Below are 27783 nucleotides of genomic sequence, written 5' to 3'. Positions count from 1 at the left end.
GCTGTGACTTGAGCCTCTGCTTTTTGTGCCGTGCTCCCAATTACCTAGAAGTCTCTTCCCTTAGAAGTGAAACAAGATGCAACATTGTTATGTTTTCGGTGTTTGCTGAAAACCATTATTTTCTCCCAAAGCTCTCCAAATGACTCCTTCATTTCTCCTGGGGTTAATCTTTGTTGGTTTTTGAAACACATTAATGATCCCTATTATATTTAATACAGTGGTACCTCGGTTCTCGAACGTCTCCATTGATGAACATTTCGGAACCCGAACATCAAAAGTAAATGCTTCCGTTTTCAAATGCACTTCGGAAATCAAACGGCTTCCTCTGCGCCTTTTTCGATTTTCTCAATTGGATTTGCAGACAGCCCTTTGCGCCTTGGTTTTCGAACGTTTCGGAACGGTCTTCCGCAATGGATTACATTCAAGAACTTGGGGTGGGGTGGGGGAGGAGAGCTAGGAGGAAAGGATTCAGGAGTATCCTGGTGAAAACTTCCTTCTGTTTAGGACCCAAACACTGCATTTTGTAGAGAACACTGGTTATCTTAACCAGTTTGGGCCACCAGTTTTCAACACCATATCTTATATTTACATTTTCGTTATCTGTGTTCTCAGCTGTTGTGAAATACTTATACAAAAGATAAGCTGTGAAGGAGGCTCATTAGCTGAATGCAGCACTCTTCAGTTGAGACAAGTTAATTCAACAATAATGACCATTAAGCCCTAAGCCTGTTTCTGCCATAGTTGTGAGAAGTGGCACTTAACTCCTTATTTCCAGTTTTGTACCTGATTTCAGGGATGCGGGTGGCGCTGTGGGTTAAACCATAGAGCCTAGGGCTTGCCAATCAGAAGGTTGGCGGTTCAAATCCCTGCGATGGGGTGAGCTTCCATTGCTCGGTCCGTGCTCCTGCCAACCTAGCAGTTCGAAAGCATGTCAAAGTACAAGTAGATAAATAGGTACCACTCTGGCGGGAAGGTAAATGGTGTTTCTGTGTGCTGCTCTAGTTCACCTGAAGCGGCTTTGTCATGCTGGCCACATGACCCAGAAAATGAGCGCCGCAACCCCAGAGTCGTCCGTGACTGGACTTAACAGTCAGGGGTCCCTTTACCTTTACTTGCCTAATATAAAGGTGTTGTGACCCAGGGATAAACAATAATGTTAGTACGTCCTGCCCCGCTACTGAGTTTCAATCAAAGAAACATCATTCTTTATGTTACTCAAGCTTACAAAATCAGCACTGATGTCAATTTGCAGAAGTTTTGTGTTTTTGGAAGCATATATGAAGCAAAACCAAATTTTCTTGCTTTAGAAATCTGCACTTGTCTCTAAAACATAAGGCTTTGAGTCTCCTGAGCTGGATCATATTGTTTCAACTTACACTCACTTTTCCCAGAAACGTTTTAAAAAACCATAAATCAATTTTCAGTATAGTTGTCAAAATTCCACAAGCCCCATTTATGTCTGGTTAGCTTTAGGATTTGCTGACTTTTGAAAACACTGCAAGATAGCCTTGATATCAAAATAATACCGTACATCATTATTCATTATTGGTACAGTGGAGAGTGTTCTATTACACAGCTGGTAAGAAATTGTACAAATTATAGAATTATTCCTTTGCAAGTTCTCTGCTACTGTGACTAATTACACAATGTTTTAACAGTTGAAAACAGCACAATTTATTATCTGGACAACATTACTTTGTGGATGTTCCTTTCACTGTCTCTGATTTGAAATACCCAAGAATATCCTCTGGAGAATTCCTGCCTCTGGAGTGTTGCAGCCAAATGTAATAATCATAAAAAAGAGAGGTATGTTACAGAGAAGCAGTGTTCACCTTTCACTCATAACAAGGAGGCACTTATTAATTCCTGCCTGCCCTCTGACTCCCATTGGCTCCTTGGAACATACACATATTGTGGACCACTTGCTAACACAGCAAAGAAAGTGAACATTATACATAACATTAGCTCAAGAGCTGGGTGATATTCACCTCTGCACAGAAAGTTGGCAGGATGAGGAAAATACCCTGAAATGGCATCAAGTGATAGAGGCACACTCCCCAAACAGGCAAAGAATTGCTCAGCAGATTTCTCTATATTCTCACAAAGTATAAAGGAAGCTCTTAGTAATGACTCCACTGTATATGAAAGACTGATAATATATTTATTTATATCACATGCACAAGAACCAAGTCCCCAAAAAATATTTGAGGGGCCTGGATCTCCCCACAAAGTGGTGTGCATGCTCTGCGTCATGTGATCAATTATGCGGAATGGGGCTCACCTGCCAGCCCCCCCCAAATGTTATCCAAGTTGGCACCCCTGATCCCATGTTTCACCAGGCAGCCTACATGGTTCTCCCCTTCGACATTTAATCCTTAGAACAGCCCCGTGATGAAGGGTTGGGCTAAGAGACAGTGACTGGCCCAAGGTCACTCAACAGCTGGGTGGGGATTTAAACCCAGATCTATCAGATCCAAGTAAAAGAAGAGTCATGCCCACTTACTTCCAACCTTGCGCTATTTCCCCCCACTCCCCCACAGAATGAGGCACTATCATCAGCCTTCAGCCCCCAAACCTGCCAGGACCTTATTCAGCATAGAATCAGAATTGCGAAGTTGAAAGAGACTCCAAGGGTCATCTAGTCCAAGCCCCTGCAATGCAGGAATCACAGCTAAAGAATCCGATAGATGACCCTCCAACCCTTTGCTTAAAAACCTCCAATGAAGGCAAGTCCACCACCTTCCAAGGGAGTCCATTCCACTACCGGAATGCTCTTATCATAAGAAAGTTCTTCCTACTGTTTAGTCAGAATTTCATTTCTTGTAATTTGGTCCCTTTGGGTTGGGTGCTGCCCTCTGGAGAAGCAGAAAACAAGCTTGCTCCATCTTCCATGTGACAGCCCTTCAGATATTTGAAGATGGCTATCATATCTCCTCTCAGTCTCCTCTTTTCCAGGCTTAATATATCCAATGTCCTGCTCTTCTACCCCTTCACCCCATCTATCGAAGGCTTTTCATTCTAAACACTTGACGGAAGTTATCAGAAAGCCACTTGGGCAGAGAGCCATTTTCAGAGAGATTTGTGGACCATATTTAGGTCGGGTGTCAACACAGTGCTCTGCATAATCCACTGTAAAAATCAACACAAGCTTAACGTACATCGAGCCACACTGACAACTGATTCAAGAAATAAACTAGAGACTACAATAAAAATTTCAATTAACATGCTGGTGATGCACATCAATGAGATAGTGAAGTCACAGCTAGTAGGCTAAGATTATTAAAGATGTTAATTAAATGGTGATCAAGACAGTCAGCATTTACACTGTATCTGATAATTTTAACACAGAACAGTAGACAGGAATTACAATGAACTTTATATAATCAGGCGAAAGGAGATACGGAAACCAATTATGATGTAAAAGTTGGGTGACAAATGTGTGCAATGGTATTACATAGTATTAATAAAGTATCATAATATTTTCTTCTCTGCATATGTGAAAAGTGGTATATAAATCACTTTATAAATAAATAAAAGCTATTATTGTCCTTTATTTCAGGAAAGAAACCATACTTCTGTAAATTTGCTATACCCAAGATTTCTCTATAGCAGACCCTTGAACACAGCATATTGAAGGAAGTGTTAGCCAAGCTGAAAATTCACAGAAGTATAGAGGATCACTGAGGATTCAATAAGATTACTGAAAAGAAACTACTTTTGGGCTATCCATGGCTGTGAATGTGGTGTAATGTGGGAGAGGTTCAAATCCCAACTAAACCACGAAACACACTGAGTGATCTTGGCCAGCCACCCTCTCTCACAACGACCTACCTCACAGGTCAGGTTTGTTGTGAGGATAACATGGGGAGGAGGGAACCATGTACCCCACCGAGTTTCCTCAGGGAAAGATGAAATACAAATGTAATAAATGCAGTCTGTGGCTGTTTCCTAACAGATGGCTGCTTCCTTCCCACTTAAGAGCACAAGCATGTATCTGACAGGTGCTCCAGCTTAATCACCACAAAGTTGAAGGAGGAGCTTAAATGCACCTTAAATACACTACTTTAAGACTGTTAGGCTATAACTTGTTCATTTATTTATTTTATTTAGGAAATTTATATATTGCTTAACATTTCTGACAAAATATCTAAGCGGTGATCATGCATCAAGACAATTCACAGACCATCTGACTGAGTTTCATACCTGCACCACTGCAGGTTAGCTGTGAATAAGAATCCTTATCTTAGTTTCTTTCCTAGCAAAATTCCAGGATACTGATGCAACCCTTAGGCGATTACTCTACATTTTAAGCCATGAAGTAATCCAGAAGTGTCGAATACACAGTTATTACTTCCTCCCTTGGGGAGGGGAGCAGGGAGAGGGGAGAAGAGACTACTATGAAGCAGCATAAGCAAGTTTTTGGCAGCAAGAGTCACACAGAGAGACCACAGATTTAACAGCATCAGGAGTCAGATTGTGACAACCAAACCACACATTTGAACTTGCTATAGCAAGACACAGGCATAAAGACAAAGTGCTTTTGTGTAGGAGGCGTGTGCAACATGTAAACAGGTGTGAAACCCAGACCCACTTCTTTTGCTTTCCATGCCCAAGGGCACAAGAAGCAGAAAAGTTTTGATTTCTAAGGAAGACAGATCAGATGCTCTGAAAACATGGACAAGATGTGTATCAAACACCCACACTTTCCATTTGCATTTGTGAAATGTATCACCTACAATAAAAATAGACTTCCAACTTGGGCAAATAGGGACTGTTCTAATCCCGGAAGTCTTCCAACCCAAAACATTCAATCAATTTACAAAAAGTCCTGCCAAAATAGAGGAGGGAGGGCAGAAAAAATAAGACTGCCTTTGAAAGCTGAGCTTGTAATAGCTTTTTGCATAAAATATATCCCTTTCAAGACCAGTCTTTTACAGCACAACCCAGTCAGAAGTAATCCCATGGATTTATTTCCACATAAATGTGTGCAAAGTATTGCACCCTTAAAATTGCTGCTCCTCTCTGAAGCTAACAATGCACACAGCAGAAATGGATTAGGACATCCTGCTTGCCTGCATGCAGATCAAACATTGCTGGTGACAACCGAAAGGGTCCAAAGAAATGTAGACAATAAAACTGATTCTAACTGGGGAGCTATGTGCATCGCTTACGCTACCGGCTGAACAGTAGCTTTCTCCCTGGAAGCCGAAGGAAATGGTTAAAGGCAGCCCTTCCTCTCGGATGTGTCTGCGCGTCCTTTGAACTGGGAAAGCAGGTTTGTTGGGACTTTCTGCATTTCGCTTTGTTGCTGTCAACTTGCTTTTTTTTCCAGTTCTGCAAAAACCTTCAGATGACTTCCCAGGGCCCTTAATCACCACCTTTCCAGAAACAAAGCCTCGGCTAGAAAAAGCGTAAAAGGCGCTTGCAACACACAAAGTTATTTACGTCCGGGCAGTGGAGTCTGCGCGTCCCCAGCAGTTCCGGCCAGGTACAGTCTCTGCCTGCCTGATTAGGCAGCCAGGATCGGCCCCGCTGCCAAAAGTTAGCCCGACACAAAAGTCAACAGAAGAAAGGAGGGCTCGGCCTGTCGCTGCTGGGCGCAGCTTGTTTGCTTTCGGAAACCCGGAGAGCAGCTGTAATGCATTAACTCTTTCACGACTGCTTTCCCTCTCCTTGGAAAGGGGAAGGGTCTGCTGAGGTGGGAGGGGGCAAAGAACAGAAACAAGGTGAATCGGTTATAAGCCGGGAAACTATACCTGCCCTCTCTCCCACCCCCCGCCGCGATTCAGAGGCTGGTGAACTTTTCACCCATGAACCGACTGGCTTCTTTCCATCTTAGGCAGAAAGTAGCAGCCGACTCCCAATTTGGGAGAAACTTAAAAAGGTAAAAGTCGTCTGAAGGTGGTTGCTTTTCGTTCCATCCTTGTGCAGAAAACTGTCCGCAGAAGGCGAAAGGAAAACACGTTCTCTTTCTCTATTAACAAAGAAGAGAAAGGGCAGAGAAGGTTCCACAATGGAAGCTCAGCCAACGCTGTGCAAACGCTACCTGGGAAACTGACCAGAAGAGAGGCCGAGGGGGGAGGCGAGGATTAGCGTGAGAAGCTCAAAGTGTGCAGCTTGGAAGTCTCGTTTTAATAGCTCCCCACCCCACCCCACCCGGTCTGCCTTGAAGGTGCAAAACTAGAGCTTATTTTGCACAAAGGGCGCCCCTACTGTCGTCTGTCACTCATCGTGAAGCGGGAAAAGAGGGGCTTTCCCCATATTTTAATAGGGGGGGGGGCGCAAGAACAGCGGTTCCAAACGTTCCAAAAGCAAATAAGACCATGTCCCAACGTTCCAAAGCGGAACGTTCCTGGGCTCCTTCTTCTCCAGAGGGTCTCGCCCACTGAGGAAGGGGACTGGTCCACGTTCTCCTTTTGGAAAGCTGCGCTCAAGCGGGCTCTCCAGAGAAAGAAGCCATGGGGTCGGTGGGACCTTGCTCGAGCGCAACCTCCTCCTCCTCGGTCTCTCCCTTCCCCCTCCAAGCCCCGACGCGAATCAAAAAGAGGTACACACAAAACACACACACAAGCCTGAGCGGGAGAAGCCTCCGAGAGGCGGTCCTCCTCCCTCGTAGAAGAAGCAGCGGGACGCCTTCCCGCGAGGTAGCCGCTTACCTGCCGAGAACTGCCCACGGGCCACTCCAAGCAGGGCAGCCGAGGGGGCGACGAGGGAGGCGAGCGCCGCCAGCAAGCCGACGGCTCCAGCCGCCGGGGCCATGCTGACTTTGGAGAACTTTTGCGAGGAGTCTCGCAGTCAACTCGGGCGCTCTCTCCCGAAGCCGCGAGGGAAGCTCGTCTTCCTGGCCAGTCCGGATCCTCCTGTTGCCTGGATGAAACGGGGGCGGGGGGGCGACGGAGAGCCCGGAACAGCAACAGGGTCGCCTTTCTTCTCGGCGGCGTCTGCGCCGGAGCGCTCCCTCCCCGCCTTCCAGGGGCAATCCCCAGCCAGGCGCGCCTGCACTTGGCGTCGGCGGCTGCACTTAGTCCACGAGAGTTACTTTGCCGATCGGCGAGTGGCGAAGGGAGGAGCCGAGCGCGCGCGCGTCCAACCCTCCGGTTCTCAGCGCTTCGGCAGAGGGAATGAGAGACTCATTTCGGCCGGGAGCCCATAGCCCAGCGGAGAGGGGCCCGCCAGCGCCTCCTGCTGCTCGAGCATGGGAAAGCAGTCCGGCGGAAGAGGGCAGCTCGACATCGGGCTGCGTGAGGCTGAGGAAACAACCGCCCTGGGTCTCTCGACCTCGGCTGCGGCCACGCTCCTCCCGGGCTCTTTTGCAGCTTGCTTTTGCAGACAGAGAGCGGAGCGGGGTGCGCGCGTGGGTTTGGGAGGAGAAATGGAAAGGAACAGCCGGGCGGGGGGGGGGGGAGAGAAGCGGGATGTGTGTGTTTCCTCACGTTTTATTCTATTTTTTTGTCACAGGCACCGGCAGAAGGGGGAATCCCAGGCTCGCTTTGCATAGGCACGAAGTAGAAAGAGAACGTGCTGAATTGCCTAATTCGTCCGATTGCTTTGTTTTCGCGGTTCTACCAAGCGCTTTTCTGGCGAGAAAAAGGGATATTCGTGTGTCTCCCGGAAAGGTGCATCTTGGAGATCGCTGGGGTGGTGATGTGTATGGTATGTTCTTTATGTTTTCGCCACCTAAGCTTGAGTAATGTTTACTCAGGTGTAAGACCCATTTACTCCTCGGTAAGGCACGTCCATGGTCGTTTATTCCTAAGTGTGCCCAGAATTGCAGCTGTATACAGCTTGCCTTCCCTACTAGAAGCACTCTTGGGATAATGGGTTAAATAAATTGTAAGCTGTGTGCAACATCTGCAGATGGTACCAAGCACAACTCACAGAGATTTGGGCTGCTAGGCTGCCTTCTCTCTCTTCCCCTCTCCACCCCCCCCCCAGCTCTATATAGCTTTAGCAGCTGAATGGCAAATCAGCAGGTGCAGTTTAACCATCTCTTCATTTCTAGTTAACACAAACTACACCTGTTGGATTGCTGCTTGGCTCATCCAGCTGTTTAAAGCAGCTGCCATAAGAAGCTGTTTTGTTTTGTTTTCAACATTAGCCTCCGGGCTGGGGTATCTAGTCAGTTTTAAGAGGCTAAATACATGGTCCTGAAGGATCTACCCATGCTTTATGTGTTTCTCTAATAATAATAATAATAATAATAATAATAATAATAATAATATAGGAGAAATAAAACTCTAATCCTGAATCTCCACTGGCTTGCAGCTATAATCATTCATGAGAAATGCTTCAGGAGTAAACGCCAAAGAAAAATCCGCACCCGTGGCTTTGTGGAATATCTTTGGGAGAAGAAAAGGCTAAGGAGTAAACCCTGCAGAAATCCAGACTGGAATCCCTAAGACGGTTGGATGGCACCTTGCATGGGCATAGACGGGGGGGGGGAGCTGCCCTCCCTAAATCAAATAAATCAATAAAAATACTTAACTAAGCTTCTGCCCCCCAACAGAAAGCATCTCCCCAACATAAATCCTGGCTAAACCCATGGCACCTTGTATGCCCCTTTCCAGCAACTCTGGCAGCCCACATGGTGCCAAATGTATTGCTCAGCTTTCCTCTGGACCACATCAGTAAGGCCAAGAGGGGGGTCTGGGCAGCTCAGGATCTCAAAACACACTGCCCAGTCTTGTGCTCCAGAGAGGTCATTTTAGTGCTGCTAGCACAGCAAAAGGTGGTGCTGTGGCTTAAACCACAGAGCCTGGGGCTTGCCGATCAGAAGATCAGTGGTTCAAATCCCCGCGATGGGGTGAGCTCCCGTTGCTCTGTCCCTGCTCCTGCCAACCTAGGAGTTCGAAAGCATGAAGTGCAAGTAGATAAATAGGTACCGCTCCAGCAGGAAGGTAAAAGGCGTTTCCGTGCGCTGCTCTGGTTTGTCAGAAGCGGCTTAGTCATGCTGGCCACGTGACCCGGAAGCTGTACGCCGGCTCCCTCGGCCAATAAAGCAAGATGAGTGCCACAACCCCAGAGTCGTCTGCGACTGGACCTAATGGTCAGGGGTCCCTTTACCTTTAACACAGCAAAAACAATGTGGGAGGCAGCAGTTTTGAATGACTGGTCTCTGCAGCCACAGGTGCTGTAATTCTCCAGTAGTTTGCCTCCCCCCCCCAGGTGCACTCCATTGTCTCTCAAAACATATGGATGCCAACAACAACAAAAATATTCTTAAGGTGATGGTCACTGTACTATTGCCTGATCCTATGCATATTTCCCAGAAGTAAGTTCTGGTGAGTTCACTGAGACTTCTCCCTTAGAAAACTAGTTGAAGAATGCAGCCACATCCTATCCATGTTTACTCAAATAAAAGTTCCACTGTGTTCAGTAAGTGTATGCATAGAATTGCAGCCTTGATACTATGCATGTTTACTCAAAACTAAGGCCAACTGTGTTCATAGGAGTGAAGCCCATGACTCTTGCCAATGCTTCAAGGGCTCTTAACTGACAGGCAGGGTTAAAGGAAAGGAACATTGTTGGACACAAATGCTGCTAAATTAAGTTGAAAAATAAATCCCCACTCATCCATGAAGTTTGTTGGCTGAGTGGCCTTGAAGAAATTGCTCTCTCAGCTTAACCTGTGTCTCAGGATTGTGAGAGTAAATGGAATAAAAAAATCCCAGTCTATACACTGAAAGATGCTGTAGACATGATAAATAGCATAATTGGACTCTACCCTTCTTGCAAGTGGAACCAACAGCACAAGTGTTTTCTGGCTTTCAGCTATCTGTTTTACGACAGTTATAAAACCAGATTTTACAAAAAAAATAAAAATAAATTTCAACTGTGCAACACAAGTCCAAATGGTACTTACCCTAGCATCAATGAATCAAGGAGTAGATAAAGGGTGCAATCTTATGCATGCCACATGGAGGTCAGTCCTGTTCTGAATAACCATGCTTAGATTTCACATTAATGTTGCAATTCTGTAAGCACACATTAGGAAGTAGGACTTGATTCTGGGTAAAGTAGCTTTGATTGCCCTGCGTGGGCCACATTTCTACATCAACAGCCCTGATTTCTCTATATTGACCTGTTCACTGCTGTTAGATGTTACCTAGCATGCATTCTACCATTTTGCACAAGCTAGACTATTAGTTTGTCATAAATGGTGACCTGTGGGTGACCATACTCAGTATGGAGGCTTTATATAAGGCAACTTCTTATGGGACTAATCAAAACATGGTCAGAGTTCAACAAAATGGTTTTGCCATAGCTCTGAACCAGTGAATGAGAATATGCAAGATTTGACCTCTGCACCATGCAGAGTGAATCGTTTCAGAAGAAGGGAGACACGCTAGTTCTTACTGAGCTGCACATTATCTTTAAATGAAAGCAAATACAAAAAGCAATTAGAGAGTATGAGCCCATATTGCTCAAAAATTGTTTTCACAAAGTATGTTAGCACTAGCATTTAAGTGTTGCTTTACTACTGACACTGTGAGGGAAGTGTTCCTGTCACAGTTGGATATCTACTTCGTAAGTGATAGTTTGTTGTCAAATTTGATTGGCACCCTGAGTCTGCAGGCATGTAGATTCTGCAGTGATACATACAGGGAGTTTGCACAAAGAGAGGCAGTCCAGCATTTTATACTGACAAATCTACTCATATATATATATATAGATTGGGCTCAGGAAATGCCTTGTCATTTGTTGTGAGGAATCCAGATAATATTCTCCAAATCATTGCCTCCCTTTGTAGGAAATCCTGTTCCCACAGCATCCAAACTATAGAGTTGATTTACTAAGGAAGTACAGTTTTTCCTCTGCCCCCTCCCCCTACTCAGCCCTGCCTAAAGCAATCAAGATTATTGTTGAAAACACTGGTCCATGTTTGTGGTTCTGCAAGGGCTATGTAGGGAATTTGTGACCCTCCAAACAGATTGCAGCCTCCATAGCTTGTGGTCAGGGATAATAGAATCAAAGAACTGTGGAGTTGGAAGGGATGCTGAGGATCATCTAGTCCAACCCCCTGCAATGTAAGAACCTGCAGCTGTCCCAAATGGGGATCAAACCTGCAACCTTGGCATTATCAGCACCATGCTCTAACCAACTGAGGTGTAGTCCAACAAAATTTGGGAGCCCCATGCTCCCCATTCCTGCAATAGGACTGCAAGTACCTATTTTGTGGAGTTGAAAATGCCAGCCACTTAGAACTTCCCTTTTCTTTTCTTTTCCCATTTTCTCTTTTAACTTTATTTTATTTGCCTTATCTCTGCCAGTGGTCTGTGAAACTGTCAGTATTAGGATATGGAATTCCCTCCTTGCAAGGAGGCTATGTCTGGGTGCAAGTCTATCCATATCCCTTTCCCTATGAGGCAATAGCGATGCAGGCCACATCCACACCATACATTTAAAGCACTATTATACCTGTTCCTTTTATATACACCAGCAGGCACCAACCAGGCAGTGACTTTGCCATAGCTCGCCCCTCCCAAAGAAACCCAGGGACTGTAGTTTATTAAGGGTGCTGATAGTTCTTCAGGGACTCCTAGAGCTACAATTCCCAGAGTCCTCTGGAAAGATGGCCTGATAAGTTATTCTGGGAATTGTAGCTCTGTGAGGGGCATAGGGGTTTCCTAATAACTGTCAGCACCCTCAACAAACTACAGTTCCCAGGATTCCTGAGGGAAGCCATGACTGTTAAGAGTGATATCATAGTGCTTTAAATGTATGGTGCAGATATGGTTGTTTTATGGTTCTTTTTTTGGGGGGGGGCGACTTGGCTGTTTTATGGTTCTTTGGAAAGGGTCCAAGGAAGCACAGCTCCCCAGCAATTGCAATTCCCGTGATCAAAGGTTACTCATGGAACCAAACTTGTTTGCCCCAGCGTGCTTAATTTAATAATAATAATTAGCCACCATAGGTTGGAATGGCGGCACAGAAATTGGAGGGGGTGTGTGTGTCTTTAACCCATTGCCCTGTCATGGTGTGGATCAGAATTGTCACCCACTCTGAGCTCATCTGCACAGAAAGAAAGGAATGAAAGCCGCACAGTCATAACAGTTTTTTGGTTGAATTTTGAATCAGGACTGAATCCAGTAGGTTGGTGTTGGTATAAGGGCTCAGTTGTTAAAGAAGCATTTCCTAAAGATTGCATCAAAGCATGCACAGAATACAGTTCCTTAAGCACTGAGTTAACACACACTGCTTCTATTTATCTATGTAGTTATTGATTACATTTCGATCCCACTTTTCCTCCAAGGAGCTCAAGGTGGCATACCTAGTTCTCCTCCTCTCCATTTTATCCTAACAACAACCCTGTGAGGTAGGGGAGGCTGAGAGTGAGCAACTGGCCCAAGGTCACCCAATGAGCTTTGTGGCTGAGTGTGAATTGAACCCAGGTCTCCCAGGTCTCTTCAGCACTCTAACCACTTACACCACACTGGGGTTTCTTTTAGCTGAGAGGGGGTAGTTTCCAATTGGACACAATGTTCAGTATCTCTCATTTCAGCTTTAGCTCACATAATTTTGTAGTCCCTTCCCTTAGATCTTTAGCAACAACCCAACAGAAAGACATTTAACTGGTAAAATTTCCCACATCACATGTCAATAAAAGATCATCGGCTAAACTTCTGTTTGTCAGGATATTGGCACAGAAACAGGCTAGTCGAAGTTAGTAAAAGATAATAGCAAAATGTTTTGCTAGTTAGTTCACATTTAGGAGCTCATCTAGAAATCAGGGGGCTAGATTTACGGTCTGGGGTTTGATAATTTACCAGGAGATAAGCTTGTTATTCTACATGTGTGTGTTAGACTTGGGACGGGGGGGGGGGGAGGCCTCAGAGCTAGCATTAAAAAGCACACAAACAAAACCACAACACAGGATCTTTTCTTTGTGGTCGAGATGGTTAACATTTTACAAAGATCTTTGCTGTGCTGTGCTGAGAAACTTGAATGCTGTCCGGAAAGGTTTCACTTGAATGGAGTGACTGAAAACCAACCCCAATATATCAGGAACATGCAAGCAGCTGTGGTTCGTGAAACACTGATTCTTTATCTGACAGCGCCAAGGAAATGCCAAGTTATGTTGGGTTAGCACATGAACTCCTGATCTTGTCACATTTCTGGTTTCTGCACTTCAGAACAATGAAGCATGTACCTTTTTCCACAGTCAAGATTCCACAGTTCAAGTAGTCAGTGTAAAAACTATGTTATTGCTTCTTGTTTTAAACTATTCCAATTGCCTTTTCCATTCAAGTTATAACTTAAAAGTGCATGGTTAGCCATACCCATGTGGATGGTAAACCTAGGCATTCCCTTTTGCTCCTTGTCTCCTCTGAGATCGGTGGTGCACTTGGGTAATTGTAGAATCTAGACCTAATGGTCTCAGATTTTAATAGGTTCAAATGGGTTCATTCACTTCAAATTTGTAGTAAACGGGCTTTGCCTTGCTCATTTTGGGGATTGCTTCTGTTTATTCAGTTGAGTGGGACCCCAGATTTCTGTCCAGTAGAGGATGGTTTCCACTGGGATTGATAGGGCAGAAGGCAGGAAGAACAACAGCAGGTGGAACCAGAGTCAATGATGGGCAACACCAACTGATTCTGGTTCTGTCTCTATTGTCCTCTATGTTGTATTCTACAAAGGCAGCACTGAGACTAAGGCTCACTGCCAGGGCCACCCCATGGACTGGATGCAAGTAAGGAAACAGGCAGTGGGTCCTGCCTGAGGTCAGAGCTTGCAGAGGTGGATTTAGGGCATTGTGCCCAGTTCTGCCACAGTTCTGGGCAAAAAGACTAGGAGGTGCCACAGGACATCATAGCTATGATGTAGTGAATTGAGCAGAATAGAAGGTGAGAGGCAGGTGGGTGGGTGCCAAATCCTGGCCTTGCACAGGGTGCTGCCCCCTGGAGCTTGGTGGGCAAGCACCCCATTTGTTGTAATGGACCAGTGTCCCGCTGCCTGGGATGTTTACTGCCTGAGAAATGATGACGAAAAGCCAAGGAATGCATGGATTTCACCATAGCTGTGGTTTTCATGTGTCACAAGGAACCTTCAGGTTCTTCCGTGAATTTTCAGGGGGTTCTCACAGATAAAATGATAAATGGTGGATACGTTGCTGGAAAGGTACTTTCTTTCTGGATGGAGAAATATCACATGAACATCCTAAGGACCGTTTGCAGAACAGAGTATTTATGTGAAAGATGCTTAGGCCTTCCTTAGCAATGTTAATCTGGAAAGAGTTCCTAGAGACTAGGAACATGCAACTCTTCAGGGCATGTCTTTTCCAGCAAAATCCAGTGCAGCTGTTCCATACAATTGGAGGCATCTGGACGGCCTCTGTGGGAAACAGGATGGTGGATCAGATCACTAGTCTGATCCACTAGGGGTCTTTTTATGTTATAGGTAAATCCCATTGAGCTGAATGAGTCTTATTTGCATGAATGCTTGCATATATGTCTCTTCCTTAGCCTCTGCTTGGATGGAGGTTGGGCCCCTATAGATCCATGCAGCAGTTTCAGAAATGCAGCCCAGTCCTACAAATGTTTATGTAGAAGGTAGTCCAATTTAAGTTAATGGGTTTTACTCCTAGATAAATAAGTGTCAGATAACAGCCTTTGAGGTTCTTTCTATAGATACCCAAGTTCAAGCAGAAAGTTTGAAAGGTATTTTATTGGTTCTCCTATTGAATGAATTAACTTTGAAATGAGGATTGGAGTTCTTTCCCATGGCAGATCTGAGGTGAGCTGTGCCAGCACCATGAAGCTGAACATCTTCTTCCCAGCCACCGGCTGCCAGAAACTAATTGAAGTAGATGATGAGCGCAAGCTGCACACCTTCTGCAAGAAGTGCATGACCGCAGAAGTCTCTGGATGCTCTTGGCGAGGAGTGGAAGGGATATGTTGTCCGCAGTCAGTGGAGGCAATAACAAACAAGGGGTCCTGACTCAGGGACGTGTCCGCCTGCTTCTCAGGAAAGGCCACACTAGAAGAACTGGAGAAAAGAAATGCAAATCTGTTTGGGGTTGTATTGTTGATGCCAATTTAAGCGTCTTGAATTTGGTCATTGTAAAGAAAGGTGAGGAAGATATTCCTGGACTGACTGACACCACTGTGCTTCGCTGGCTTGGTTCCAAGAGGGCTAGCAAAATCCAAAAGCTGTCCAATCTCTCCAAAGAAGACGACGTCCATCAGTATGTTGTGAGAAAACAATTGAACAAGGAAGGCAAGAAGCTCAGGACCAAAGCACCCAAGATTCAGCGCTTGGTAACTCCCAGGGTCCTACAACAGAGCAGGCGCATGTCCTAAAGCAGTAGTATTGCTCTAAAGAAGCAGTGTACCCAAAAGAACAACCTTCTGGCTAAAAGAATGAAGGAGGCAAAGGAAAAACGGCAAGAGCAAATAGCTAAGAGGTGTAGACTTTCTTCACTGAGAGCCTCCAGTAAATTAGGAACTGTATTCCTAAAAACATTAAATAAAACTTTTATGGGGGGAAGAAAATAAATAAATAAATGAGGATTAGAGAGAGGAAACACTGGAGGATGCCATTCATCACAGAATTCCCGCATACTGTTAGATAGAGCATAGTATGTGAGCTTTTTATTTCTCCAAAATGTAATTGAGGAATACCTAATGGGATCTATACCTATAGCAAAATCTAGGAGACATTCTGAAGCTATAATCAGTGCACATCTAAATGCACTCTGTTTATCATTTCGTTGATAATAAGTACAGTACGTATAAATTCATCTTACATTTTTCCTGTTCTAAAATATTTTGGCTGTTTTGCCTTTAAAACTAAGAAATATAAATTCCAATTATATATTTCTTTCTTTAAAAAAACAAACAAACTCCTTTGAGCTAAGAGCTCGTATGTTGAGTGGGAGCTTGAAGAGAATTAAAACAGCTGAGAGAAAAACCCTCGTATGGCTTTTTCTTTTCACCCTAGAGGGAGATTCGGCATCACATGTGAAGTCCTAAGGAACCAGCCATCTTTTAATCCCAGCTGGTTATAGGTTCCAAATGAGATGAAAAATAAATCTCCCCCAGACTAAATAGAAAGAAATGCTTAATACTTCCACATCTCTGTAGGCTCTCCCAAACCTGTAAGTGTTCCCATTAGAGCCTGTCTGTTGCACTGCTGGGTGCTGTCAAATCAATCATAAACTAGGTTGCAACACAACAAGACTGATCCGGGGAACAGGGACAGACTTGTTACTTTCCATTTCGGAGTATTTGTTTCATCAAATCTGTGCTTGCAGGCTCTTTTCCATATTATAAAGGAAAAATTTCCCTTTACTGATTGCACAAACCTTGGCTTATCATTAGATTGCCTGGTTGCAATGACATTGCCTAGCAAGATACAGTGAAGGCAAAATTGTCTGACATTCAGAATTCCTAAACGAAAAGCTTGCTGTTGAAATACCCGCAAATTAAATAAGTACTATCACTGTATCTCTGTTCCTGGTGCTTTATAGAATGCAAGAACATAGGTCCCTGCTCTGAGGATCTTACATATATAAGAAGCCAGTTAGTTAGGCTTCCAATACACCCATACACTTGACTAGTTGACAGTTTAGGCAGAAAGTGAATCAACTTGTATCCTGCCATATTGGTAACAGTAAGACTCCTAGACAAGAAGTTACAAAGATATGTTTGTCAGTACAGCATATGCCTCTTTTGCCATCTCTCCCAGCCTACATCTAGGTTTTCATATAGCAAAGATGAACCAAATTCCAGGGTTTTAATCAGAGTTTATGCCTGGGATTTATTTTCATGAACTGTGTGACAAATTGCTACAGTCTAGATCAAACCCCGGACACCAGCATTGGGTTATTGGGCCCCTCAGTATCTCACCCAGTCACTTACATTGGTCGTCCAACCTTGTCCCTATCCAAGTGCTCACGAATGAGTATCTCCCAACAACAAATGCATAGTCCACAACACAGAAAGAAGGATCTGTCTGGGGATGTGGGTATAGACCAGCCTTTTTTGGTGGTTGTTGGAGGTGTGGGAAGTTTTGGGGAATTCTGCTGCAATCCTATGCACCTGAATCCTGTGATTCAGGCAACATTCCTTTGAAAACCTATTGTCTAGCATGCCTAAAGTCCTAAATGAAATGAGGCTGGATTATACCATTAGAAGAAATGCCACAAGAATAGATAGTAGGAAAACATAGTAACTCAGCACATTCCGCTAAGTGCTCTTTGGACATTCAAGAGGTCACTAAGAGCCAACACTGCTGAAATTATCCTCAAATATGTTTTTTAAATTGTACAGTATATAATATAGGTTGCCTTAAACAGTATGGCAAGATTAACAATGGTGTGGAAGAGAAAAAACAAAAGGAGCTCTTCTGGAAAATGCTTCTTGGTAAAAACAACAACCCACAAGCAGGAGAGGAGCAATGAGTAGCCAGTTTTTAAAATGAGGCACTCAGGGAACAGGGAACAGTGTCTGAAGGTTGGAATGCTACAGTATGTTCAACAATATTGACAAGTGAAGCTTCACTTCTTTCTGTGCCTTCAGTAGCTCAGCAAGTAAAGCTTCACATGTGCGCGCACACAAAATATCCCTGCCATAAACTCTTTTTATCCTTATGCAGTAAGTAGAAGAACAGCAAATAAAAATAAAAATTATCAGATGTCAGTGATGGCGCCAGCAAAATCTGCATCAGAAACATGGCGCTTCCAGATGAACATTCATTAGAACTTTAGTGCAAATGTCTCTGGAAAACACATTTTGGCATCCACTTTTGCCTAATATAGACATTTTCACAAGCATTTTCACCTACAGCAATGCATTTTTGTGTATTTTCTCTCTCTAATGTATGCATAACGTGGGCAGGACTTGGACCAGCAACTCACTGTTCAGAATTCTGCTTGCTCTGCTCTAATGCCCCTCCTGAGCAAATTTCTCCAAGTATGATTAGCATCGTTTTCTCCCTCATGGTAATGGGACTACAACCTGGGCTGGGCCATCATAGAATTGTAGAGTTGGAAGGGACTCGAAGGGTCATCCAGTTCAACCCCCTGCAATGCAGGAATCTCAGCTAAAGCATCCATGACAGATGGCCATCCAACCTCTGCTTGAAAACCTCCCAAGGGAGACCATTCCAATGGATCTTTGGGCCCAAGAGAAATGCCTATTGTACCTGGGAAAGGTTCCATAGATTTTGGAACCATGATCTTCCAGGGTTTCAAAAATGCACGTGAGCTTCCATAGGTACAGGTGGCTTCTCCACTCAGAGTTGCCTTTGAGGATTCAGAAGGTGGCAGGGCAGAGCTAGAACACTTCTGCATTTATTTAAGCCCTATTATGAATGCCTGAATAGGGCCATTCTAACAGGGCTTTCTGTGATTTGTCAAATATGCAACTCCGTAAGATCTTCAACAAAGAGACCTTCAAAGCTGGCATGTGAATGTGCTTAACATATTAAGCAGGAATCAAATAATTTTTTGCTCAAGTCTGACTGATTGCTAATTCATTGATATAAAGAGGTGGCTCTACACATTTTTAGCAAGTGGGTTAAGGGTGGGGAGTTTGCACACTGAACATTTCTAACCATTGTTGGGGGGGGAACCCTCTTCTCTCTTTAAGGCACCTAACTAAAGCAGCTAATTTTTCACTATTTGTAAACCCCTCACAAATTCAAGCTTGCACTCAGAGCTTTCAGACATTTGGTAGAACCAAAACATTTCAATGATGCCATCATTTATTTATAGCCTGTTCAAAAAATGTTGGGTGTTAAAATACCTCATGTGAAAATATGGACACTTGATTTAAGTTGCTGAACTTAAAGCTGTTTTCCAGTGTAGTTGAGGAGACAGATCATTATAGTAGTCCAAGGTTTTCTTGATGATATGTATTCTAAGGAACCGTAACTGTTATTACTCATAGCCTCCAACATTCCTCAGATGAAAATAGGGACATTTCCCACTCCCCTGAAACTGACCTGCCTCAACCCCCCCCCATTTTTTGTCCACCCCCCCCCCCCGCCTATACAGCATTTCCTATCAGAAGAAGGACACGTGTAACCACCACTACACAAACAGGACACGGCACACACACCCTCCACTGACAACATGCCACAAATGGTGAGCTACTATAGAGAAGAACCATCTCTGTGGCCCTAAAAGAAAACTAAAATGACACCACCTGTGACCACTTCCAAATTGGACCTGAGACCTCCTGCATGGAATGGAAAAATAGCAGAACAGAGCATGGAAGGGGGAACTGTTGTTTGGTCTATATCCAGGGGGAGATTTATCTTTCCTCTCTAAGAGCATGGTTTGCTCATCTTGACTTTGGCCTCACTAGCAAACTTTTTGCTTCATATATTAGTTGTTACCATGCATCTGATTATTACTGAAGTAGTGAGATTATGATTCAGGACCTTCTATAAAAGCTGGCTCTCTAATACATGGCCTCAACTTAAGCAGGTTTTTTTTGTTGGGAGCTGAATTTGCCCTTCCTTGAGCTGAGAATTTCTTTGAGACTTCGTAAAGGAGGACAGAATGTTCCTCCATTTATAATCTGAGCTGCTATGGGGCAACTCTCTGACTGTTTCTCTAGCCTTAAGGCTAAAAGAGAAGTCTTTGTAGTTCATTTTGTGCTTTCTACACTTATTACCAGAGAGTCCAGGGTGTAACATAACCCTTGGAGAATTGCCCATTCCAAGGATCCTGTGCTCACTTGCTTGCGCATTTTCTGCAACGTTCACTGGTAGGGCAGTAATTTTCCATGTTTGACCTTTGAGACCCAAGTTGTTCTATGCCCTTCCTTTTTGTTTGTAATACCTGAGTCAAAATGGCTCATGTAATTTTAAGCAGCTCAAAATTGTTCAGTACTTCCTTGAGTAATTGAAAACCTGTTGTTTAAGGTTGAAACAAAGTCTTGAAATAGCTCCCTCAAAGAACTGGTGCATCCAGACCAGGTATCTTCAAACTTTTGAGACTCAGGACCCACTTTTAAGCCAGACATGCATTTGAGGACCCATTTCTTAGTTTTTTTACCATATATTTGTATGGTGGTAGTGTGCCTATTGCAACCCACCGTGACCCAGCAGTTGAAGACCAGTGCTCTAAACTGACCAGGCTGGATCATCCAATGCCATGATTAAATAAAGATTGGAGGTTCTTAATGTTATCTACAAATTCCATTCCTTGACTCCCCCGATTTTACTCAAATGACATGGTTTCCACAATAGCTTTCTAAAAACTGTAGCAAAAGTGTCCATTGCAAAATGTATGGGTTCAGGAACATACCTGGGAATAAGGCCCATTAAACAAGATGACATGTATAGGATTGCACTGTTAGGAGACATTGCAGAAAATCTTTTGAGTTGTGTTTCTTTTTTAATCAAGCAGCATTTAGCGCTGTTTTGTATATACTAAAATTTTGTGAGAAGGCGCAGGAAAAAGCTAGCAAGAACCACTACAGATGGATAAGGAGTAGGGGAAAAGTTACAGATACAAGCCAAAGACCCTGGGTTCACTGGGAGTCCATCTTTTTTTATTTGACAAGTTCTTCCCATGCTAAAACAGAGCACCCCACTGCAGGGAGCAGATAATAGTGGAAAATATATAGAGTATCTTTGGACAGAGGATAATGATAGCCAGGTGCTTGGTAGCCTCAAGGCTCCTCGGATATCTATTATGTCCAGTAGTATTATACGCAGCGGAGTGGTTTATGAAGGACCTGAGGGCCACATCAATTATTTAGCAGTACAATAAATTGTGCAGTCAGTTCTTCAATGCAGATAGGGCTTCTGTGATGACTGTTAAATTCTCAGGATCAGATTTTGCAGATTTAGTTGATCAAAAAAGGGGCCATTTGGTGCAGATCCTAAAATAGAAGGTGTTTTTGTTTTTAAAAGCAAACTCATATAACGGGGTTATAATTTTTCATTGGCATTATGCAAACTCTTACTTATATGAGTTTCATTTGATTGCATCGGAAAAAAGCAAAGCAGCCATAGCAAACATTTTACCTGGGTAAAAGTGAATCTACCCCATTCAATAATTAGATTCCTATCTGCCCATTCTTTCATTTAATTGGAAACTGTTCTCTGAAGATAAAAATGGTCTTAATGCAACCCAGAGACCCAAATGGGAGTACAGAAGGAGCACTGCCTGTTTGTCTGGTAAGCTAACCTGCCTAAAATAAATCTAACAGGACAGCAAAATTATCCAAGAAGTGGGTCTGACTTGAATTTAAAGAGGGGTTGAGGAATATCATATTGTCAGCACTACTTCTATTTTTGGATATACATTCATTGGTTTCCCCTGAATTGTTTTCTTAAATTTATCATTTGATTATATGGTTGTATCCCACTCTGGGACCTTGTGGAGAACAATGGGTACAAAATATCGGTATCTTGAATAATGATAATGATGGTGATGAGTTCTAATAGCTACTGGGAGTCATTCAACGGCCTAATGAAACTAGTCAAAATATTTTAACCTTCAAGAAATCCTTAGGACTGTTTCACATTTTGCATTTTTAGATCTGCGCCTAAGATGTTTTTAAGCATCCACCTAAGAATATGCTATGTGATTGCAGCAAAGATGTATTTGCAGACATGTTTCACTCAAGTACGCTTACTGGGAAACAATAGTTAGTGACAGCTCTCCAGCAAATCACCACTTAGCCTGAGGAGGGATTCATAAGAAAAGGGAAAGTAGTTAGACTGGTAAGGAGAATTGATTGCTCAGTAGGCCAGAGGAAGTTATTTGACATGGTTTGATCTCCTACCAGCTGCCTCTGCCTTTTCCTACCCCTGCCAATGCAAAGGTAGAACTTTTCTAACCAGTAGCTTTTACCCACCTATTGCAAGGCATGCCTGTTTAGCTTCCATTTTTAAAGCTTGTGTGCCCCTAATCAGAATGGTGCTCCCACTTATTTTCCATTCATTTCCATCAAGAGGCAGCCTCTAGACTCGTAAGTTGAAGAGAAAGCGGGTATTCTTTGTGGGTGAAGAAGAACCAACTCCTTTTTGGGTCATAGTGCCTTTCCCTCAAATGACAATATCATTCTTCTCCCCACTCTCCACTGCCAGATTTTCTGTTTAAATACTGGAAAGGTTTGAAACTGATCATTTGGTTTCTCAAACCTCTACCCATCCTTATTTGCTGTAATTAATCTACAATAAATCTGAAATTTAGTATCAAGCACAGGATCTGATTGAAATATTCTTAAATTTACTTTTCAGAATGTGGTTGTCATTTTTTAAAAAAAAAAAACCGACATTTTGCAGAGGTGTGTGCGTGAGAGAGAGAATTCATGCACATTTATTACCAGAAAACTTATTTTTGCTCAATTATGCTATTGCCTTCTTCGTCTATTCTGGGATTGGAAGTGATTCACCCACAGTCACAACACATCAGCATGTCATGGGCATATTTAAAAATATGCAATTAGTTTTTTAACACTTTGTGTGCAATACTTCCCTTAAGAAAAAAATAGACTTTAAGCTACCTGTTACCTGCAGCTTTCCTTTTTTTGCTTGGAGTACCAGACCTTCTTCCTTTTAAAGTATAACCTGATGAACACTTTCAATAATAAGGATGAAAACAACAGAGTCAAGGTCAATACTATTGGAGACTGAGTAATAAAATTGTCTTTAGCAAAGGCAGAATGAAGTGAATGCTGTTGAAAAGTGCAGTCCTGCTGAGCAAGGCCAGTGGGGTTCTTGGGAAACTTCCTTTAAAACCGTTCTTTCTCTTTTCTGCTGAGAATGATTACTCGGAAATTATAGATACAAAGAAAAATAACATGCTCACAAGCACCTGTACCTATGCAAAGGTCATAATATTGCAAACATTTATTGGCCCAAAGATTCATTAATAGCACAGTCCTGTAAATCAGGGCAGTGGCGCTGGTGCCCACCGGAACTGGCAGAGTGGGAGGAAGCGAGACCAACATGGAGTGGAGCCAGAACCAATGACTGGCAGATCCAGCTAATTCTAGTTTTGTTGTTGTCATCTTGGTCCTCCTCCTTGCTGAGTTGCACTAAGGAGAACACAGCCTGAAGGCAGTGCTACCCCCTGGACGGGTGGTAAGAAATCAGACAGGTGAAGACTGATCAAAGTGGGCGGACCTCAGGCTTCTTGGACCTCATTGTGCTGCTGTTATTGTTTCATTACAAGATCCCCCAAGGTCTACCAACGAGAGCCTGGTGAGCTTGGACTTACAGGTAGAATTAAAGAGCAATGTGGCTTTGAGCACATTCTAAGACCAGGAGTTTCTTTTTGGTACCAGAACCGAGCTCAGATCACAGTCCTTTCTTCACAAAGTCCATTCTTGTTTAGTTTTCTTCATTTCAGCAGCCTAATAGTTTTGTTGTTGCTGTTGTCCAACACTTGGGAGTTAAAACTTCATGCTGATCTAGTAAAATCATAGAACCAGTAGATCCTGATTTACCATCTACCCAGTGCTATTTTTTAAAAAAAATAGAAAAAGAGGCGCTGGAGTTCACCACAAACTTCTCCCTTGGTCTCTTAGAATGACAATGGCACCCACCTGAGAGGCGCCAGAGCTGAGCTTCAGTGAACTCCAGCTGAAAAAAAACTCTGTGTCTACCTATATATTTCTACTCCATAAGGTAAACCCCATTGACTTCAATGGGACTTTCTCCCAGAAAAGTGTGCATAGAATTGCAGCCTTAAATGAGCACCAGAAGCATAAAAGCACCAATACCTTAAGACAGATGAATGGTAGTCTTCTGGAAACTTACTTGGAGAAGGGCTGTAGCTCAGTGGAATGGCACTTACTTTCCATGCAGAAGGTTCCACGCTCAATCCCCAACTGGATTGGGAAAGAACCATCTGAAACTCTGGAGGGACACAGTCGACACAGGTGGAGAGTCTATGACACTCCAGGTGTCTTTGGGCTTCACCTTTCGTCAGCCAATATGGCCAAAGGTCAGGGATTATGGGAATGATAGTCCAGGAAAATCTAGAAGGCTACAGGCTCCCCAACCCTGGTGTAGACAATACTGGGTTTGATCGACCAATGTTCAGATGGTACAAGGCCACTTCTTATGTATTTGTGATACAATTTCATTGACTTTATCAGAATTACTCTAAACCCAAGTCCCTTTCACATATTAGTCACATGAAGGGGGCACCACATGATCATGATGCAGCAGACTGCACTGCTGGTCCCTCCCTTAGCTTAGGCAACTTCCCTTGGCCCCACCACGAATGTCCATGCATTAGGCGTGGATGCTTATAATGGGTGAAACTTACATGTATAGACTTCTGCAGTAACTGGAATCCCAAACGATCAATGTCCCAGCTCAGGGACATCTATGCACATAGGTTTTACCTATGCAAACATCTAGGGGAAGCCATTCAACCACAAGAGCAGTACCGGCAGCACAACCCTGCTGCCCCTTGACCATGTGGAAACCCTTTCAAACGAGTAATGCTTTCTATCATTTCTGCATTTGCAGCTTGGCTGCCACCATCTATTTCCGATTTGAAAAAATTACCACTGACAGCCATTTGTCAATTTGAATGCCAAGTGCTTTAGATATTTTGCCACCTCTTGATTGTTTTGATGCTTGGCAGGTGTCAGTTCTAAAACAATATCATTATATTACAATAGAAGCAAATGACATTGCCTTCATTGCTATCAAATATAGCCAAATTTTCAAGGGATATCACCAACCAACAATCAAATACTGCCAAATACTACAATACCAATATGAGCCAGTGTAAAATGCGTAGATGTCGAACGTTCACAGAATATTTGGCAAATATCCAAATAATTGAAACTCAAGAGATCACATGATAAATACCCCATCAAAATTCACAGAGGATGATTTTTAGGGGAATACTGGGGCAGAATTAATTTCGGTACTAGCTTCCTGCATTCTCAATCTGATGCTTCTATGCTAAGCTGTAACTTAGCTGGAAGTAATAGTGCCACTGTATTCTGCTCTGGTCAGACCTCACCTGGAGTACTGTGTTCAGTTCTGGGCACCACAATTCAAGAAGGACACTGACAAACTGGAATGTGTCCAGAGGAGGGCAACCAAAATGGTCAAAGGCCTGGAAACGATGCCTTATGAGGAACGGCTAAGGGAGCTGGGCATGTTTAGCCTGGAGAAGAGGAGGTTAAGGGGTGACATGATAGCCATGTTCAAATATATAAAAGGGTGTCACATAGAGGAGGGAGAAAGGTTGTTTTCTGCTGCTCCAGAGAAGCGGACACGGAGCAATGGATCCAAACTACAAGAAAGAAGATTCCACCTAAACATTAGGAAGAACTTCCTGACAGTAAGAGCTGTTCGACAGTGGAATTTGCTGCCAAGGAGTGTGGTGGAGTCTCCTACTTTGGAGGTCTTTAAGCAGAGGCTTGACAACCGTATGTCAGGAGTGCTCTGATGGTGTTTCCTGCTTGGCAGGGGGTTGGACTCGATGGCCCTTGTGGTCTCTTCCAACTCTATGATTCTATGATTCTATGAAGCAGGAGAACATAAGAAGAATCCTACTGGCTCTGTCTGAAGGCCCTATTTAGTCCAGCATTCTGTTCTCACGGTGGCCAACTGGGAAGCTTGCAAGCAAGACGTGAATGTATTATGTACTCATCTACCTGCGAGTCCCAGCAAATGGCATTTAGAGGCATAGTGCCCCAATAGCTACCATAACTAGTAGCCATTGATAATTTTATCCTCCATGAGAATCATGTACCTCCAATAAAACAAGAGCCCCAAAACAGGTACCTTACAGTGTCATCTGGAAATGCATCATCTGGCATCAGACTACAGAACTGATCTGCCTGCATTGGAGCTTTCCTCCTTCTGGATGATAAATCTATGAGTGGGGTGTACACCAAATATTCATCTGTCCCTCTTCAAAACTGCACACTCACTGTCAGGATAAAATTGCACAGCAATATTTCCCACTCCAAAGCAACTTTTTACTACTCATTTTATGGTAATAAGCCACTGAGAATGAGATCCTGAAGATGGGTTCAACTTTTGTCATGGGGAAAAACTGACTGTGGCATTGGCCCAGATAGAAACAAGAAGGAGGGTGTATTTGGACACCCCCTTCCCAAATACACTTGCTTTTGTAGTCCATTTGTGGAAGAAGTAAAACTCAAGTTGTCAATGGGTGGCTATTTCTGTTGACAAAGGTCGTTGGGAAGATAGCAAAAAAATGTAAGCAGCCCAGTGAGTGTTGGCTATGAGGATTATCATATATTAGACACCTTCAGACAACTTAATTCCACTTGATTCCCTTCACATGGTGGATTCAGAAAACAATAGCTACTGGGTGATGCTGGCTGTCTAAATCCACAATAAGCTTCCATTAATTCCAGGTAGTATTTCGTCTCAGTTTGGAACTGTGTTTTTGTTTTCGTGCTTTGTTGCTTTGCTACAGAGGAGGCGGAGTGCCTGGCAATGTGAATGGATTGCAGAGGGAGGCTTGTGATCTTCTAATCCAGCTGTGTTCAAAGTTTTCGTGATTGTCACAAAGTGAGCATTTGATGGATGGCACAGAGGGCTGGGCTACCTTGCTTTGTGAATCCTACCGCTCTTTATGGCAGCCGTGGATAGAAACTTGTTATCAACCACCGTATCTCCCATAGAAATCTAAATGTTTCATATTCTGCTCTCCTGTAACAAACTTCCTGAACTCTTCCACTCTCCAAATCAGCTTTTATAGCTTTATTCATGGCCTCTGAATGAAAATAGAATTCTAAATATGGGTATGGTAATTTGACATTGCTCCTTTGCTCTTTTATATAAGGGGAAAAAATAGTTGAGATTTACAACCCTTCTCAAATCACAGTGGCCCTCTTTTTATAAGGCAATACCGCTTCGTGCTGGGATTGACATCCCAGAGAGACTGAAGCCTTCTGTTTATTCACGGAACAGATATGGAATGGGTTGTTAAAATGCAGTCTTTCCCAGGCTACTCCACTGGCATGTCTCATCTTGATCTAGACTGCCTGAAGGTCGATTTCAGTGGCTAGAGGATATGTGAGACGGCATGCTCATTAAGCATTGCGCTTTTGAAGCACTGGTCTAGACTCTAGAGATACCTTAAATGCAGCCCCATCTCTTTGATCCATGGGTTCCAGCAGGAACATATATATCAAACCACCTGGATATGGGTTTCGCACAAAAGGTAAAGATCTCCATGGCTAGTCACAGTGATAAAGAGATGGGGATGATCCTTATGGAAAATTTTGATTATTCAGACTTTTAGACAATAATAATCTGTATTACAGGGCTCTGGACCCTTGGCAGCTAACACAAAACATTGCAGCATATTCCCCCCCCCCCCAAAAAAAAATCCCACTACCAGGATTGAGACAGTTGAAAATTGCACAAGCAAGAGCAGAGGGGTCACAAATGGAGGCAGAGTTTTGCATTATCAGCCGGCAATTGCTGCTATCATTTTTATTGATGTCTCATTCATTTTTCCCTGTTTTCCTTGTGGCAAGGAGTTGCTGAATTTGGGTCTTCTCAAGCTAAAGACAGGCATTTGCTCTGGAGGTACTGGGACAATTTCACCCATTTTTAGCAGAATTTGTCATCTAGTCCAACTCACTTATTTTTTTTTAAAAAAACCACATGCATTTAAATGGGGAAAGGTCTGAGACAACACTGGGATGGGGGTCCACATTTTGCCCCCTGGTGGATAGGCAAAGGGACAAAATGGAGGCAGGTAAAACTAACTGAAGAGTGATAGGATCTGAATGTCCAAATTACATATTATGAGGAATGCATGGCTGCCTTGAACCACAGCCCACAAGTCCCTGGTACTATCAG

The 27783-nt window shown here is 43.5% G+C and overlaps 1 protein-coding gene and 1 pseudogene across 15 annotated transcripts in view; one reads left to right on the top strand and one right to left on the bottom strand.

Annotated features, from left to right (window-relative positions):
- PTPRK (protein tyrosine phosphatase receptor type K) overlaps positions 1-7314 on the bottom strand; it is a 327907-nt gene extending 320593 nt beyond the window's left edge. For 3 of the 14 annotated variants that reach the window (XM_082216029.1, XM_082216030.1, XM_082216031.1), the window contains exon 1: positions 6657-7300. In XM_082216029.1, coding sequence (XP_082072155.1) covers positions 6657-6759 — 103 coding nt within the window. In that variant the 5' untranslated portion in view covers positions 6760-7300. Of the gene's footprint in view, positions 1-6656 lie in introns of all 14 variants that reach the window. The other 11 variants (XM_082216026.1, XM_082216027.1, XM_082216025.1 and 8 more) reach the window with 10 other exon arrangements.
- Positions 7315-14726: 7412 nt separating this feature from the next.
- On the top strand, positions 14727-15314 carry LOC309528590 (small ribosomal subunit protein eS6 pseudogene; annotated as a pseudogene). The gene has a single exon. The product of its transcript is annotated as a small ribosomal subunit protein eS6 pseudogene (transcript).
- Positions 15315-27783: the final 12469 nt, after the last annotated feature.

This window comes from Podarcis vaucheri, assembly GCF_965113315.1.
Source record: "Podarcis vaucheri genome assembly, chromosome: 3".
NCBI classification, from domain to species: domain Eukaryota; kingdom Metazoa; phylum Chordata; class Lepidosauria; order Squamata; family Lacertidae; genus Podarcis; species Podarcis vaucheri.
This window is presented reverse-complemented; position numbering and strand designations above follow the sequence as displayed.